The following is an 18,822-nucleotide window of genomic DNA, read 5'->3' on the forward strand; positions in this document are numbered from 1 at the left end:
AGGGGAGGGTGGGGGGTAAACAAAGGATTTGTTTCTGGCGCGTGTCGGCAGCACACATGTTGTCTAAAGAGAGCTGACATCAGAGCACAGCAGGAAACTGTGGATGGGGAGGGGATGGAGGGGTGGACGTCCTTTAGTAGCTCGCATCACTTCCTCTCCCCGTGCAACCCAACAGACGAGCTGGATAATTAGCTTTCTTGCTCTCCAAATCCCGCCTCTCTGTCCATCCGTTTGTCCTTCCATCCATCCGTCCCCCTCCCTTCTTCTCCGCTCCCTCCCACCTTTTTTTTTTCATGTTTCTTTTTTGAGTAAATGCGTACAGAGCAGCCTCTAGATGATATCAGATATTTGTTTCTCTCTGTCCCTCCCTCCCTGCCATGCTTCTTCCCTCCATCCCTCCCTCCCTCATTTTTCCTCTGTTTGTTTCCAGTGCCAGTTCTGCTGTGTTTCTGTGTCCCAGGGTTCTTTTTGGCCTACGCACGGCCAGACGTATTCAAAGCCTGTTCAGCTAATTAGCATTCTTCGTGCAACTTTTTCCAGCACTGACCAAAACTTTGTGGAGTGTACATGTGTGTGCACTCCTGTGAGTTTTTATGGTTTAGTTTTGTGCTCTGCAGCATCCGATTTCTGCCCTCCAAGCATTATGTATGGCAGTGATGTGGGGATGAGTAAAAGTTAAATATATTAAGTTCCAAATTAGGAATGAAACATCAGCAACAACATCACCTTTACACCTCTCTCTCACCTCTCCTCCTTTATATTTACAAGGCATCTCTGTAGCAGAAAGAGATAAAAGGATAAAGAAGTCTAATTTCAGGCTGCAGGTAAGGGCTGTGTGCCATACCGCAGAGATCTACCATCATGGCTTTTCCTCTACTTTATTTTTTTTTACTATTTCTGTCTCTCCTCCAATATCCACTGTATGCAAAAAAAAAAAAGTCTGAGCTACTTTTCAAAGACTGTGAGTCCTTGGTGTTTTTTGGTTTCGGTCGACTGTAACAGAATGCTGGAGCAGGTGGATCATTCCCTCCATCCAAACGGCAGCCATTGTTATTTTAAAAGAGCAGACATATGTTGGAGAGCGGAACGTGGATCATTTCAAAGGAATGATGAAAGCCCAGTGTTGGATTGTTCAGAAAGAGGCCCCCTATGAGTGGATGAGGACGTGGCAGAAAGGGTGGAAAGGAGAAAGAAAAGAGCTTTCAAACAACAATCCCCCTCTTTTTCTCCGTTCTAGGTTTGCCCTTCTCACACTTTATCTTTCCATTCAGCACTTCTGTTTTTCTCTGTACATCTCTCCTGGTTGTTTGAATACATTTCTGGTGATTCAAACGTGATTGTCGACAAAAGCATTTTTTTGGGAATACGTTCAGTGAGACATTTTTGCTACAGTCCATACATTTAATCTTCACTCTGTATGTAATATTTAACATATTTATTTCACATTTAAATGTTTTTCTCCTGTGAATGTTGACTGGACTTAAATGAAAGTGTGACCAAAATTAAATCCCAGGTCAACAATTATTATTATTTTTATTCAGACACATATTCTGCATGCTACACTGTAAAAAGAAGTGTGTATAACCATAAGTACGAGCTAGCAATGCAACTTACATTTGAGAATGTGAAAGATTGAAGCCACACTTTACCACTTAGATTGCAAAGCAGACATTATCTTCAGTCTTGTAGTATTGCTAACAGCACTTTAAGGCATTACGTCACTTTGCTGTGACTTAAAGGTGCAAAACACGACATTCAGCCCCACTAGATTTCTCACTAGAGTACCAGCATCTCAGATAAAAATAAATGTGAGCGTTGTTTATTCAGTAAAGTCAAATACAGATCAAGATTCTGTTACGGCATTGCCTCAAACATTTTGAGAAACATATTTTAGCGTGCTGTGACCCAGCCGCCATGTTAAAGACGGACATGGGGTGCACAGGGAGGCTTCCTGAAGCTGCAGGTTATTTCAAGAAAGGTCAACACATATGAGATGCAGTTACAGCAAACAACTGCCAACACAACTTTAGAACAAATTTAAGTTATTACTTCAGGAGTAGCTCATTTTTGTTTGTGTCAGAATGAACATTTATTAAAAGACAGATGGATATAGATACACTATATACTATATATAGTACTGCACATGTGGTAGCCAGGCATTTTAAAATGGATAGGGAAAGTATAAACTGGACACATTGAGTGTCTATAATGCTATATAATGCAGTTATTAAACATGGTCTGGTTACTGGAAAGAAGAGGAGGTAGGTGATGGTGGTGTCCAGTGACAGCAGATCCTCGATGCAGCGTTTTGAGTTTGACAGCTTCTGAACTTGTGTGTAGGCGTGTGTGCTAAGAAGTAAAAGTGTCTAACTGAAGTGAGAATTTGCTTGAACCCTTATCTGTTTCTGTGCAGCTGGGATTTCTGACAGCTACTCAAGAGTACATGAAATCACCACAGTGGTTATCCCCGCAGTAACCGACAGGTCTCCTGTGATCGCTTTGCAGTCAGAGAGCTGGACGGTCTGCTGAGCTCCCAGAATGCCCTGATCAGGAAGCTGAAGGAGGAGTGCTGCACACTGGGAGTCAAACTAGAAGAGCTGACAGAAAACAGCAGGTCATTACTTTTTCTTTTATATTCATTTATGTAATCAGTTAATCACAGTGTTTCCTCTTTGTTTAAACATTCACTCACCCAATTATGTTGTCGTTTTCTTTCAGTCGTTCTGACTCAGTAGATGACATGCTAACTCTTCATGGTTGAATTTGCTTGTTCAGATATACACAGCTTCTCTCCTCCAGTTGTTCATTCACTCACTCGGTTGGTTATTCCCTCTGTCTGTTGGACATTCATGTCATCATTTCATGAAGCATCGTCCATCCAGGCTGTTTAGAGCGATTGTGTCAACATACTACATACTGCTTTCCAGTCTGACCTGTTTTCTTGTTAACCTGATGCTACAGTAGTCACAGCAGGCCTGCCCAGCTCTCCATCTGGGCTGCCTGTGTGTGTATTTCTATTTGTGTGTGTGTGTGTGTATGTGTGTGTGTGTGTGTGACCGTATGTGTATATGTATGAGAGTGACCCTGGGCCCAGTGTCCTGTCAGCTGTTGGAGCTGTGCTGCACATTAGTCACATGACAGCCCCCAATCTGGCCCTGCCAGACCGCACTGGCCTCACCAGCCATAATACACGTGCCCACAATACAGACACACATAAAGGTACCCTGAATTTGCTTATGGATGTATATTAATATCAAAAGACACATACAGTAATAACTATAAAATACTTGAATGTGTTATTATTGGTAAGAGTTCAAACACAATACATACTTACATGCTGGCATGCACACGTCGCATACATTTGCTGTATGTGTGTGTTATGTAGTTTAGCAGCAGTGTGGTGTTGGTGTGTTTTGTGCCTCAGGCTGTTTGAGCTCCTGGAGTCCAAGCCCAGTGTAGCGGTTAAAGTCCTGCTGGATAGCCGCAGTCAGGCTAAGTGAGGTTATACCGAGACAGTTGCAGCAAGATAAATAAGGAAACTCTGACAAATTGTTTTCAGTTGTTAGTTGTGCAGAGGATTATGAGGCCTAAACTACTGATCGAGTTTTTGAAGCTGAAAATTGAGTTGTGGGCACTCGGTGGCCTGAAGGTTCAAATGCACATCATGTAATTTCAACATCTAAGGTTCGTTTCCAGCAGGAGACCTTTGTTACAAGTCATACGAGTCTGTTTCCCCCCTGAATTTCCTGTCCTGTCTCTCTCAATCTTTAAGAAAAGTAAATGGTGTTTGTAATACTTTACAAACACCATTTACTCCCTTTACCATCGGTATTTCAAATTTTACATTTACATTTTTTTCATTTGGCAGAAGTTTTTATCCAAAGCGACTTACAAATGAGGCAAGACAGACAAGCATTAGAGGGCCGTGACTTAAAAAGGGCTGCTGTACAAATGATCAAGTAGCTGATCAGGTACAAGTGTGCTGATGAAGAGCACTAGACACTGTTGTTGTTTTTTATTGATATTATTAAAGTAAGAAATGACTGGAAGTAAACAAGTGCATAAGAAATACTATAAACTTTATACCATAAAACTGATCAATTATATATTTCAGAAAAATCTCTAAACAAATGTATCATATATAATTAAGACTATCTTTTTTAAATAATTCACTGTTCAGCATTGGTAAGTGTTCATTTGTGTGTGTGCAGGAGTGAACTGGAGCAGCTGTCTCTGGAGAAGCAACACCTAGAGGAGACGGTGAGGAGTCTGAGAGCTCGCTGCTCCAACATGGAAGAGCAGTGTGTCCAGCACGGCCGCATGCACCAGCGCATGAAGGACAGGTACGCAAACACACACCATATACACATACACACACATACTGTACACCAGAACAAAAGGAGACTTTTTCTGACATTATGGTGCTTTTTTTAGGCTATTTTTGTGTATTTTTGTGCCATTTACTATAATTTCCTCCATCAAAAAGGTTGTTTTTGAACATTTTGTTGGCATTTAGTCTTCCCAAAGTGCTTCTTGGTTTCAATTTCTATCCACATGACAGCAGACCTTACACAAGACAAAATAGTCCAGTTTTTTTCTCAGTGTGTCCCCAAACCAGTGCATCTTCTACACTCTCATGTTCCACTATTTTAATTTTTGTCGACACAATGGTTTTTGTGTCATCAGAAGTCTCTGTCTTTGTAGAGCGTACCGCATATTTGCACTATTCTCTGATCAAAAGACACAACCTCTTTATTCATATAATACACTGAAAAGAATAAGCTAGTCCAGACTTTTATGAATCTCTTACAGTGATCCACAGAGGACAGTAATCGCATTCATGTGTAAACATCTAACAGTTTAATTAATACTGTATCACATGCACCAGGTGGAAAGGAGCAAAACGTAGTGTGCTAATATATCAGATTAATCAGTATGTTGACTGTTAAAGTTTTTGTTTTTGAAGAAGACAAACTTGATAAATTGGCAGTGTGTGGCAACACTTTCTCATCCACTGCTCCCTACATAACAGACACATAACAGTTCGCTCTGAAATGAACAGCAAATTGAAACTTCAGACACTTATGAATTATCATAATTTTGTACCATCACCTACAGGTGACAGCAAACTAATTACAAGTCTATCAAACTCAAACATTGCTTTATAGGTTTTTTTTAGTGGACATGCTGTGGACACTACATTTTTCATTGTGTTGTAGTAATATTTGAGGGCAAGTCAATGGTGTATACATTTTACACTTAAGTCAATGCTTACATTTAATTATAATGACAAAAAGTAGAAATAGTCCTCTAAGTAGCATGCAAGGACTGATTTTTGAAACATCAACTTACAAAGCTGCAGCTAAAAGTGGTCCCACTTTGGCTTCTGCTACTGTGTGTGTGTGTGTGTGTGTGTGTGTGTGTGTGTGTTTGTGTGTGTGTGTGTGTGTGATGTGGGGGTCTCTTCCTCCTAAGTGTGGAGCCCAGTTGGTGTGTGTCTCCACAGGGCGCCTGGCATACAGCCTGGTTCTGCCAATGTGGGCTCGGGTGTGTGGGTGTTGTTACCCCACTCTGCAGGATCTCTACCCCTGTGCCCCCCCCCACCCCCCACAACCCCCCCTCTCATATCCAACTAAACACACACACACACACCCTTTTCTCCTGCTCTATAACTGACACTACATATTGTCTACCACCCACCGGTGTTAACCTGTCGACAGTCAGACGCTGCCAAAAAACAAAGTTTACCAAGTCACAGCTGTCTCCCGGTTGTGTGCGACTCTTTTTGTGTGTTTCATACACAGAAAAACAATCTAAGTTCTCAAAGAGTGTGAAGTATGAATATTCTGTATGTTTGCTCGCATATGTTATGGTGGTATTTTTATGTGTGTGTGCGTGTGTGTGCACGGGTTGCTATTGCGTGTTCTCCGGAGGTTTAGCAGAGTAGGAATCTGGCTGCCAAAAGTGGATTGGCTGGGAAGTTGGCACCTAACTTCTCTCTTCTCCCAACTGAACCACGATAATCACTCTTGGCATTTAGTGAGTTTTATTTTCTGCTTTGACAGAAAATATGATGAATCCTCCTGATATTTAAAAATCTCTTGAGTTCAGCTCTACATGAGGTCACTTTTGGATGGTTAAGCTGTTTGACCACATTTTGGTTTTTTATTTTGGGAGATATTTCCTTTGATAAGAAATGCTTTTGACTGGGGCTGCATTTGTTAGCTATGGGCAGCAAATACATGTATATATTTTTTAAGGTGATTTTATTTTAAGGAGGCACAGCGCAGAGACAAGGGGAGAGACAGGGAGGCGAGAGAGGTATGATTAATGTTTGATTGGTGGTAAGCATTGTTGTACTTGATGTCTCCGTTTGTGGTTGTATTTCTATGAGTCTACTCAGGAGGCGGAAGTGGAAAAGTGGATCAAAAAAACTTGTTTCCTGCCAGACATATATTCTTATTCTGTTGGTTTTGGCTTAACCAAGCAATAAAAAAGAGCCACAGTATTTTTAGGGCTTTATCACAGTCATGATAATTTTGCAGGTTGTGATGTCTGACTCCAGCTGGAAGGGCAGGAATGAACTGTAGATATGTGTGTTTCTGTGTGTGTGTGTGTGTGGGGGTGCGTGTTCATATTTGTGTATAAGCACGTCTCTCTACATGTGAGACTTTTCTCCTACTGAATTACACGCATGTTCTCACAATCTCACAGTGTGTGTTTGTGTGACTAAGTGTGTGTGTGTGTGTGTGTGTGTGTCCATACATTGGGTATACATTATATGGTCCCTGCAGGCCTTGGGCGCTTGGTGGACGCCCTGCCGTGTCGCTCGGGGGTTAAGGTGTACGTGTTAACAAGCTGGTGCAAGTGGGTTCAATATCCAGCGCCCCGCCCCTCCCCACAGCCTCTCCATCGGCCTGCAATCTGTGCTGCGAAGAACGGCAACAGCGCACCACGCACAAAACATTTGGAAAATCAGCTTGATTTATTTTTACATGGGCAAGCTGATTGCCAAACTACACAGGGGTTTTAGCACACAATGTTTTGCTGCACCAAATTAATTATTTATTTCACTATTTTTGTGGGGTTTTTTCTTTTTTTCCTTTTTTTGCATGGGAATGAAGGGATAGAAGAGAGGGGTGGAAAGCAGCGCGATGGAGAAGTTAGGGAAGATACAAAGCCAGTTATTGTAAATGATTAATTTTAAGGCAATATGTTTTTTTGTTTTTTTTATGAGCTTCAATTTTCTTTTACACCTGAGGAAACACAAACAAAATAATTCACTTGATAGTAGTTTAAATTCATGGAAGCTAACATCTCAGTGAGGGCAGGTCATGTTTGTGAGAAAGCTCCGAATTCATGTCTGTATACCAGCAACATAATTACAGATGCAAAAATGAAAAATGCAAGGCTGGAATTTATTTATTTTTTTACTATTTATTTAAAGTTTGATTTCTTAATAGTAAAGCTAACAAACCTGTGCTGTTATTATCAAATGAATATGACAAGTAATTTGACATTTTGATACAATTCTGTCCAAACAAAAAGCTTGAATCTAAATGAGTTCAGATCATTTAAGAGAAAACATGCAAGATCTTAGTGAGAATCTCTTCTGAACAAACTATCCAACCATGAATGTTTTGAATGTCTGTGCAGGTTATTACAACTTTTCAGATATTTCCTGTGAATGTACAGTTTTAAGTTAACTTGAATAACAATAATAAGAATAAAATGTCCAAAATATGTAGTTGGCAGCAGCAGCAGCTCTTTGTGATGCAGCCAAAGTCTTAAGATAAGAGAAGACACTAAAGCGTACAGCTGTCCGTGTGACTGTAGTACTCCTTTCTCTATTTTTTAGAATGAAAAATCACTTTAAAAAAAGAAATCAATAATTTCTCCTTTTTGTAAGTAAAAAAGTGTCTGTATATAATAAGAAAGAAATACTGTTGAAAGTCTATATCTTATGTGTGAGAAATATTTTCAAAAAATGAAGACAAGAGTTTGCCGTGACTTCTTTGCCATTTTCTGTTAATCCTTAAGATTTCTATCCATTGCTTCTCTTCTGCTTTCTTTTTTAAATATCTTTTCTTTTTTTCCTTCATCCTCTTCTTCTTCTCTCCTCATGTCATTTCACTGTCCTCTCCTCTATGCCCTTCTGATAATGTCCAACTCTTCTCTCCTCTCTCTGCTTTTCTGTAACAAACACCACGCAACCTTTTCTCACCCCACAGCTGTTCGCAGGCTGTTTCACCAATTATCACTACGCATGTACACACTTAGGTCACATACACAGACGCACACACACGTTTGACAGACCGACATAACACCACCGTTTGCTTAACCACACATAGTGACAGCGGAGTGTGTGTGTGTGTGTGTTTATGAGAGCACGCAGCTCACTCCGCAGCCCTTTAAGGAGAGCAGCAACATATACGCAGATGTGCCTGTAGATCCACAGGCTTCACAGGGCCATATGGCCTCCATGAAGAAAGATGGTGCGTGCGTCTGGAGGAGAGCAGAGGAGGGAGTGAGGGATGGAGCGAAGAATGGAGGAGGGATGGAGGACCATGTGTGGCATGAGCTGTGCAAGCAGTTGTTGAAGTATGTACGCCTGTGGATGTGTGTGTGTGTTTGCACCAGAGGCTCCAGGAGATTGGTTAATGGAACAAATGGTCGCGGCGGGCCGGGGAAGAAGGAACAGGCTTGCTGCTACCGCGGGCGGACAGCGAGCCTCGGGCGAGGGCTGCTTCATCTGGGCTCTTGCCACACAGACACACACACACAAACACACACACAGGCATACACACACCCTCTGTCAAACCCTCTTCTCTCCTCAACGCCCCCCCCCTCCCCTTCCCTTCCCTTCACCCCGAACACACAGTGTGCTGCCATGCCCCAGAAGCAAAAAGACGCTCCTCGCAAAACTTTTCATTTGCAAATTAAGTTGGCAGAGGCTGGGCAGGAGAAAACAGGACAGCTTTCATTTGTCACACACACACACACACACACACACACACACACACACACACACACACACACACGAGTATGTTTGAGTTAATGTATTTTTGTGTATGATGAGGTGCATCTGTGAGATCTGAGAGGTAGCAGGAGATAGAGGGATGATAAAAGAGTGAGATGTGGAGATGTCAGGGATAAGGACAATGAGGAAGGCGTGCGGCGGAGCGTTCACATACTTACAATCGTCACGCTTCACATTAATCGAATTAATACATTTCAGATTGCTAAATATTGACCGCACTGATGTCACCTCTTTACATTTTACAAATACATTTTTACACATCACATATGCACTAGTCTTTTTTTAATGTTTTCACACAACAGCCCTTTCTCCACATGTTTGTTCCTCTTTAAGTTATCAGTAGATATAAGTGTGTTATAGAAATGATATGATCACACAGGCAGTTAAGATTGATCTGTAATTTATTCACTCTTAAAACACATTTTCTGAGCATTCTGTCAAAAAATGATGTAAATTAGAGAAAAAAAGTCCATTTGTTATATTTAAAATGTATTTACAATTGAGGCATTTGTTTCACTATTTAGAGACACAAATTGTTTTCAGATGTGCAGATCTCAACTGTATTAAGATAGAAAAGGAAGCAGTTTAGTCCACTGCTCATACATCATCTCTTTTTTGTTTCTCTGTCACGCTTGTGTATTTACCTCTGGATGGCGCTGATCAGTCGTCCTCTTTTCCACTTCATCTTCCTCTCCTTCACTTCTCATCGTTTCTATCTCTGCATTGCCCAGCTGGCTTCTGTAGCCGAGAGCCACCGCGGGGCGGCCTGCTGAAAGAGCATTGTCAAACGGTGGCTTTACAGCTCTATCACACACACACACAGACACACACACACAAACACACCACACACACACACACAGATGCACAGATTTGCAGCTCAGATGTCGGGCTATAGCCAGAGGCTTGCAAGCTGGAGCGTTAACTGTGCAAAGCGTCACATCTCAAGCCCCAGTCAGTGACACTCGCTAACACTGCTTCATAAAACTACAACTAGAAAAGTCATGCAGAAACACCTGCCCCTTCTTTAGAAAAAATGTTAAAAGTAACAACAGCAGAAACACTTTAATGCCAGGAAAGCAAACAGTCAAACAGAGGAGATGAAAGGAGTCAGCGGGCCTCATGGCAGTAAACACTTTGACATTGAATAGATGATAACAGCCTGCAGCAACACTCAAACCTCTGTTAATGCAGTGATGAAATGAAAGCAGAGACAACTTCTGTGCTCGTCCAGAGCTGCTTTCTGCTTTGTTTCGGCTCAGGGGATGAATCAGTTTCTGACGTCCCTCATTTATACTTTCCAAATTAGTTTTAATGTAAAATCTCGTCATGATTTTTTTTCTTCACTTTTTGACTTTGTGTTCATGTTGAACTTATCACCTCTCTGCATACTGATGTTTGTTCAAGACAGTTAAACTAACACTGGGCATCTGAATGAATGCTGGTGTGTAATTATCCTCCCAACAACAAATTTAGATGTTGTTATATAACATAAATGCTTTCACATGTAGAAAAGACATTTGGAACAACTTCCAATTCTTTCACGTTTGTTATTTATTTATTCAGAATGTGAGAAAGACAGATCCTGTTTGAATATAAAATCTGATTTATGGCCTTTATAATCTTGACTAAGAAGAAATCCTGTCAGACAGATAATTAAAAAAACAGAAGGTAGCAGTTGGACGTTTAAGTTAAAGGAGTTTCTGATCATAAAGTCATGGAGCTGCATATTAGATTCATCTCTTAATTTGTTTCTCATCATTTTAAAAAATGCCCTCATCATTTGTGCATCATACTAGTGTGACACAACTATTAAACAACGTATGAGTCTTAAGTGCCTACACAATTAATTTGGCTCTTGTAGCTTATTTATAAGGAGTCCTGTAGCAGTGTTTAATAATGTTTTTGATTTTTAAATATTCTTCTTAAAGTCCAGAGTTCAGCTGGTTTCATATGTGATCTTATTTTCAAAGTCATTTTTCTCATCATGTGCAGATGTCTCACAAAGCAACCATGTAACTGACAGTAAATACACACGTTTATTATGATGGATTTATGAGTGTTTCAAATCTCTGCAAGTTCATGTTCAATTCAATTTAAATTTTCAATTAAAGAAAGTGCAATATAAATATAGCAGTAATGTAAAGAACATGGGATTTATAATAAGTGGGATCAGTGGTATGGTTGACTTTAAAGATTTAAGACTTCAGCACACTGATGATTTCTTACTAAATTATTTGGGTTCATCTGTGTATTAGAATAATGTTGTTTTTTAGCTTTCACTCAACGTAGACTCTGTCCAAACATGATAAAGATGAACTGCAGTGTTCACCTTCAGTTGGAGAACGGTAGTGAGTTGGATGGTTGATATCTCAGGTCTCACACAGGCGGCATCACAGATGAGTTTTAAAATAGACTGAGCAGTTTTCCTGCTGTGCTGCACCACTGGGGGGTCACTCAGCTCCACTTCAGTACACCTACATTTGTCAGAGCACCAGTATATTTTTTCATTAATTGAATCATGCATTGCATACATCTGCTGAATCCTGCTGAATCCTACGTTTACACAGCACCCAAGTCACTTTAGTTAAAAATGTACATGTCAAACCTAAACTTTGTCATTTCATTTACTGTGGTTTACTGATTTTTCATCTTTTTTAAGCAGTCAATGTTTTGGGGCATTTGAATATTTTGGAGGAGTTGGCTAATGATCAGAGGAATGGGAGTTTTTAAAGTTCTACATCACAAGAAAAAAATATAATTGAAACACATCTTTAAAATACCCATTAAATGGATTGTATTTCCTTGTTAGGGTTAATGATGAAATGTTAATGCAGCACAATACACATATTTTATATAAATGTTAAGTAAATACTAACTATATCACCTATGGGAAAGTAATGGCAGACTTTTGGATGATTAATATCTACATACTTTTATATTGAGACATTTAAAGTGATCTTATGTGTGTCTCCTTTCAAATCACAAGAGGAATAACCTTATGTGAAAGAATTAACCTTTAATATAAACAGACTCAGTGTCTTTCAAACATGACGCGGACATGTTAAATTGCCAGAAGATGCGAAGAGTGAGTTCATGTCTGAAACTGAAAAAAAAAACCCAACTAACAGGCAACATGAAGAAAAGCAAAGAAAATCAAACGCAGAGAGGGAACAACGCATGTTTGTCTCATCCAGATCAAAACCCACAGTGTCACCAATCATGTTTCCATGTCAAATATGCATGTTAGCAAGAGCAACAACTGGCATGACAGGTTGGTGGAGAGGGAGAGGGGCATAGCCTTCAGGCACACACACACACACACACACACACACACACACACACACACACACACACACATACATTCTTGAGTGCAGTTGTGTGCCAGCCAAGATTTAGCTCGAGCTCTGGGGTGTGAGGGTGGTGATGGTGGGTATGGGATTGGGCGAAATATGGTTTTGTGTATGTGAGTGTATGTGTGTGTGTGTGTGTATGGCAGCTGCAGCCTTCATGCCCCTGGCGGTGTTGTTGTAACCAGGCAAGCCAAGGCCGTCTGCCTGCATTCTCTCCCCCCCAAGGCCCCCCGCCTGCTACACACACACACACACACACGCAGGTTGAGTTAGCCAAAGGTTAGTGTGTTCGAGGTTCAGATTTTTCATGATCTTTAAGGGTTTCTAGCAGAGTCCTATTTAATTTTACTGATTTTATTTGGGTATGTTCAGATTTGTGCGTGTGTGTGTGAGCGTGTGTTTGTGTGTGTTCTCCTTCATCTCCCTTTAGATCTCGTTACAGGAACACCGTTGAAATTTGATCTTTATTTGTACCCCACATTCAACTTCACACTAAAAATTTGCTATAAAAGGACATTTTGGATATTTAAATGTGAAGTACATTGTACTGTAATGTTACTCAGTATTATCCATGCTGTGTAGTTATTTTTTGGAAACATACAGAATATACAGTAAGACATTAGTTTACTGTGTGGATTTTGATCATGTATTTGCCATCTATTAAATATTTTCTTAAAGTGACACGCTCCACTAGCGGATTTGTGGAGTAATAAAAACTAACACAGTCATATGGGACTGTTGAATGACAGACCTGCACGCTGTTTCCAGATCTTCCTTTTTTTTTTTTCTATTACCGTCTCTCTGTTTCTCTAACATGACGTTAGCACTTTCCCTTTGGACCGTGCCTTTAGGACATATGCTCCCACCTGTAAATAAATATGCAAACACAGACAAAAACACACATACACACACAGACACAGCAGAGTTTAGACGTTAGCTGTGGGCTACGACTGATGTATACCACAGAGAGGTGACTGTGTTTGTGTGTGTTGTAATTAATCTCCTTAGTAGCAGCAGTCAATAGAGAGTGCGGTGGTTCGAGGTGCAGATTGTGAGCAGAGTTTGATTATCGGGCTGTCAGGGGAAATTACTGCAAACTGCCTCCCAGCAAAACCTGCTTTTAGTTTGTGTGCCGGAGAGCAAAAACACACACTTGGAACTGCTCTGGAAATGGTTTCAGGTATTTTTTGGAGGATAATTGAGGAATTTTTTTCAGTGTAGGTGTTTGTCGTGTGTGTGTGTGCGTGTGTGCATGTGTGTGTGTGTGTGTGTGTGCGTGTGCGTGTGCGTGTCAGTTAACCATGGGATCCAGCAGGTGGTGTCCTTTCACCAGGTCAGCGGGGAGGCTCCCCTCCTTCCAACCCCCCTCCACAACCCTCCCATCAGCCGTCAGCCAGGCCAGCAGCAGGCGGCAGGGAGGTGACGGCTGGAGCTGGATCCTTCAGCCTCTTTGTTTCCTCTGTCCCTCCTTTGCTTCTGTCCTGCACTTCACTGACACCACAAACTGTCAACCCTCATTTTTTGTTTGTTTTTTTACCCACAAACTGCAGATCTTCTCCACCTAAACATCTATTTATCTGTTTTTCCATCATTCCATCCACAAATCCATCCAAGCTTCCTTCTCTCATCACCAGTTCCAGGCAGTAGGCAGAGGCGAGCCAGCCTGCAGTGTGTGCGTGCGTGTGTGTGTGCTGGTCTAGGGCAGTGCCCGAGCATTAAGCCGTATTAAGCCCTAATTAATGAGTGTGCCAGTCGATAGAGGCCAGTTATTGGATTTGCTGCTTTAGCTGCTGGAAGGAGCGCTACCTTAATCACACACACACATCCCCCTCTGAGGCAGGGTATGCAAGGTGAGACAAGCGGTGGATTAGAGAGAGAGAGAGAGAGAGAGAGAGTGAGTGTGTGTGTGTTGAATAAGGAGGCCAAAGGTTGGCAGCTCTCTGGCCAGACAAACTGAGTGTGTGTGGTTGTTTATGTGTGTGCCAGGGTCAAAGCTTTACTTACTGCATTACATAAACCTTCAGCTTACAACCTGCAGCAGCTTTAAACATCTCAGAGCGCGACCTGACCGACTGATTTACTGGCTGCCCATTCAGCTGACTTTCTGTTCGACTGGCATGTGTGAATGGCTGCTGGCATGTTGCAGCATTCATGCCGCAGTGTTTGAACCTCCACTACTGGAATTTGTTTCATTAGCAGCGTCGCCGTTTCTCCTTAATAACTGCATTCAGGATATTTTACAACTTAGTGACACTAATTTATAAATGGAAAACTAGAACTGAAAATAATGTAACATGAAGATTGCTTTGTTCTCAGATGTCACACTAATCAAAATGTAAACATCGAAATAAGTGTATGTACGGTTGTAACAGCGTCTATGGCTGTGAAGGATACAACCCGGATGATGTCAGAGTGATGTCATCAGGGTTATCTCAGCTCGGAGGCTAAAACTTTGAACAGAAAGCCTGTGTGAAAAACTGGGCTAGTGGGGTTCAAAGAGGCTATCCGCATGCTTTATGGGAAATGTAGGATCCAGTATTTCTTGAGCTTGACTCATACTCTCTGGACTCAAAGTCAGGAGGTTTCAGCCTCTGCTGCATCAATTTGGATCATTAAGGCTGCAGCTAACTTTTATTTTTATTATTGATTAATCTGCAGACTATTACCTTGATTAATCATTTGCTTTGTAAAATGAATTAAAATAGTGAAACATGATGCCACAATGTGCTGTAAGCACCACAAACAAAATCTCCATGTATAGTGAAGGCAGAAACATTTAGAGACTGATTTCTAGAAAATTAGCAAAGTAAAACAAAAACTGTCCACACTGCTCGATATATCTCTGGAAATCATGTTTTTTGGTAATTTGCATGAACTGAATGTGCAGCGTGATTCCTCAGAGAAGGTAGATAACATTTAGTTTACGTTATCAAGATGCCATGTCAGCAGATCAGCAGACTGAGTCAATCAATAAGTGAATAAATCTTCTCTAAAACTCTGCTGCAGATTATTTTACGGGAGAAAGCTATTTTAAAGTGTTTCATACATCTTCAGACATCAAGATGAGAGGCTGTGATTGGATAAAGATTCACATTTTCTCAGGGTGGCTCTGATTAGTTCAGCGGTGTTGAGTTGAAGGCCTTCAGTTGACACACTCTCAAAACTTTGCTCATCAAAAATTTACAGATCAGAACAACAGGCTCTGTTTCTGACCTTTAGGTCCTCGTCTGTGTGTGTGTGTATGTGTGTAGGTGATATCTCCTGCGTTGTGTGTGTAGCACATCGGTAGTGTCTGTATTTTGTGCCTTCACTCACAGCGGGGCTCTTTTTGTGTGTGTGTGTGTGTGTGTGTGTGTGTGTGTGTGTGTGTGTGTGTGTGTGTGTGTGTGTGTGTGTGTGTGTGTGTGTGTGTGTGTGTGTGTGTGTGTGTGTGTGTGTGTGTGTGTGTGTGTGTGTGTGTGTGTGTGTGTGTGTGTGTGTGTGTGTGTGTGTGTGTGTTACTGTGTGACGTGGCAGGACCCTGCTGCGTCCTGCTGTGGTGCTGTGTGATGGCATAGGAGGGAGGAGGAGAATGGGAGGATGGAGATGGGTTTGGCTGGTGAGGACAGCTTGGCAGCCGACTGTTGTTGCACCAGGCGGTGAGGGAAGTCATCGCCCTCAGCCTCCAGGACTGGACAGAGCCTCCAGGTCTGGGATAAACCACCTAGTAGCTTTTCAGTCAGGATGGAAGGATGGAGGATCAAGGAGGGCAGGAAGTAAGCAGGGAGTCCTGACGGCAATGAAAAAGGGTGCTGAGAAACTTGAGGCCTGAAGGAAGAGGGACAGGCAGAAGCAGGATTAAACCCTGCGGTGGAAGACGGCACAGTGCGGGGCAGAGTGAGGACAAGCGGGGCAGAATGTGTGGGGGGGGCAGGGAGCAGATTGTGGGGGAGAGTTGGGATGTTCGCCTCCCCCCTTCTGTCACACACAGGCAGCCCTGCCACTGCCAACATGACCAGCAGGGCAGGGGCATCTGTCTCCCCCCCAGCTACCTCTCTCTGTCTCTCTGTGCCCCAAGCCACAACTCTCTTCATCCTCCTCCTCCTACTCTTCTTTATCCCACTCCTCATTCCTGCCTTTCTTGTCGCCTTTTGAACCTGTTGAAACAGTGACAGACAAAGTCAAAGATCGTTACTTTGAAGAGTATTTCATATAAAAACACAGTACAACCTTTTTGGCTTCATAGCCATGTAACGTCTACTCAAGACTCCTCATCCTCATCACAGGCTGCATATGTTTGACATCTGAGCAGAGTTCACTTATCAGATTGCTGTCAAACTGTTAAGAAGGAAAGATTTGACACAAAATTACAGATATGCTGTTTTTTATTTGTCTTTCTTAACTTTCTTAATCATCTCACAACTTCTCAGATTGACTCTTGTGACCCTTTGAGGGGCCGGACATCCAGGATGGCAGCCACTGATATACTAAAGTGTGTTATTTGTAAGGCAGCAGGGAAGTACTACTTTGCACATGAACATAAACATATACTTCTAAAAGACAACTTAAACATCTTGTAGGATGTCAAGTGAGACAAAAAAGATACTTCCCTGTTGTAAGAAAAATACGGATAAATATTGATGGCTGGTTGAAAATGCAAATGTGGATTCCAGTGCTGAGAGTTTCCTTCCGTCTCATTATCAGGACGGTAGGAGTGTGTGTGGGTATGACTTAAGTCATGTTCAGGGACACATGCTAGACTTAAGACCAGTTAATTGAGGGACAGCTTGTGCAATTGGGGACCAAAGTTGTGTCCTGAATTGGTAAAATGCTTATTTTTTGGGTCAGTGATTAATGTTAGGGTAAGTCTTCAGGAAATTAGACAAATGAAAGAAAAAAGTTCACGTTAATACCCCACAAGTAACTTACATAAACCTGTGTGTGCACGCACGTTTTTGCTACCTCATTGGGACCTTTTCTGGTATAAATACCAACCTTGTAGGGACCAGTCGTATTCATGGAGACTAAAGTCTGGTCCTAATGAAGCAAAATGTCATTTCTGAGGACCTGGTCAAGGAATTAAGGTTAGGCATGAATTGGTTATGGTTAACGTAAATATTTAGGTTAGGCTGTTAATGGAAGTCAATACAATGTCCTCTCAAGGATAGCTGTGTGTGCGTGTGTGTGCGTGTGTGTGCATGTGTGCGCGTGCGTGTGTGTGCATGTGTGTGTGTGCGTGCGTGCGTGATAGCAAGCTCACTGCTGCACTAGAGGAAGAGATGAATAACTGAATGGATGAAATAATGAGCTGCTGGTGGGAAATATTTTAACAGATACTCCACCTCCACCCCCAAATCACATTTAACACTTTTAACACTATTCATGGACCCAAACCCCAGCTGGAAAATACCTATACTCTCTCTCTCTCACTCACACACACGCACACACACGGGTTTGCACAGCTATCTTTGTGAGGCCATTGCATTGACAGCCCCCAAACTCTAACCCAAACCTTTATCTAACCTCCATTCACACCTGACCCATAACCCTAACCAGGACTTCAGGAAAGACGTTTTGCCTCATTAGGACCAGGCTTTGGACAATTGGTCCCGACAAAGTCGGTGTTTAAACTGGAAGAGCTTCCCAAGACCTAACAAAATTCCACACACCCACAAGCACAATATTGACTGAAACTGTGCGAGAGGAACGTATCCTCTGGCTGATATAAAACCAAATGTTGTAAATATTGAAAGAGAGCCGGATCCACAAAGAGCTTTTAATATCACTGGACTTTGTGTTGATCAAATAATAACACTGTTTACGTGGATGTGACAGCAGAGTAAGTTTAATACTGCGCCTACAGACGAGGAGGTGATGCATTAGCTGAAAAGCAGCGATCAAACCAAATCCAAGTCACCGATCCACAAACTGTTTCTATGACAGTTAAAAAATTGTAACAATTAAACCCACAAAAATTAATATTGTAATAAATATATTTACACAAAAAAGCAGAACTGCTGGATTAATGTTTCTACTACGATGATTTTTTTTTTTCTGCATACAGTACCCGCCAAAAGTTTGGATTCACTTCCTCATTCAAATAAATGGGAAGGGTGTGTCCAAAATGCACGCTAACAGGAGCTGATGATGGACATCAAACAAACTGAGACTACCACCCATTTTAAAATTAATGACGTCATAAACTGAAATAATAGTATTTTTTATTGAATTAAGATTTATTATTTTATCAGGTTTTAGTTCCTCCTTCACAACAGTTTCTATTGACACATAGCTCAAAATTCAAGTGATTTAGTTCACATCAGTGTCTCTTTTACTCTGGATAATCCACAGATGTTAATTTGACAGTTTTTGTTGGATTTTGTACACACTGAAAAAATTGGCACGTTCTGTGGCTGATCCAAAGTAAAACAGAGAAAGAGAGAAGGAGATGTT

At 41.5% G+C, this 18,822-nt stretch overlaps 1 protein-coding gene across 1 annotated transcript in view; it reads left to right on the plus strand.

Moving 5' to 3' along the window:
- sdccag8 (SHH signaling and ciliogenesis regulator sdccag8) overlaps positions 1-18,822 on the plus strand; it is a 44,490-nt gene that overhangs the window by 23,766 nt on the left and 1,902 nt on the right. The window contains exons 15-16 of the mRNA XM_053333161.1: positions 2,506-2,614; positions 4,212-4,343. Coding sequence (XP_053189136.1) covers positions 2,506-2,614; positions 4,212-4,343 — 241 coding nt within the window. The remainder of the gene's footprint in view (positions 1-2,505; positions 2,615-4,211; positions 4,344-18,822) is intronic.

Source organism: Scomber japonicus, chromosome 14, assembly GCF_027409825.1.
Source record: "Scomber japonicus isolate fScoJap1 chromosome 14, fScoJap1.pri, whole genome shotgun sequence".
In the NCBI taxonomy this organism is placed as follows: domain Eukaryota; kingdom Metazoa; phylum Chordata; class Actinopteri; order Scombriformes; family Scombridae; genus Scomber; species Scomber japonicus.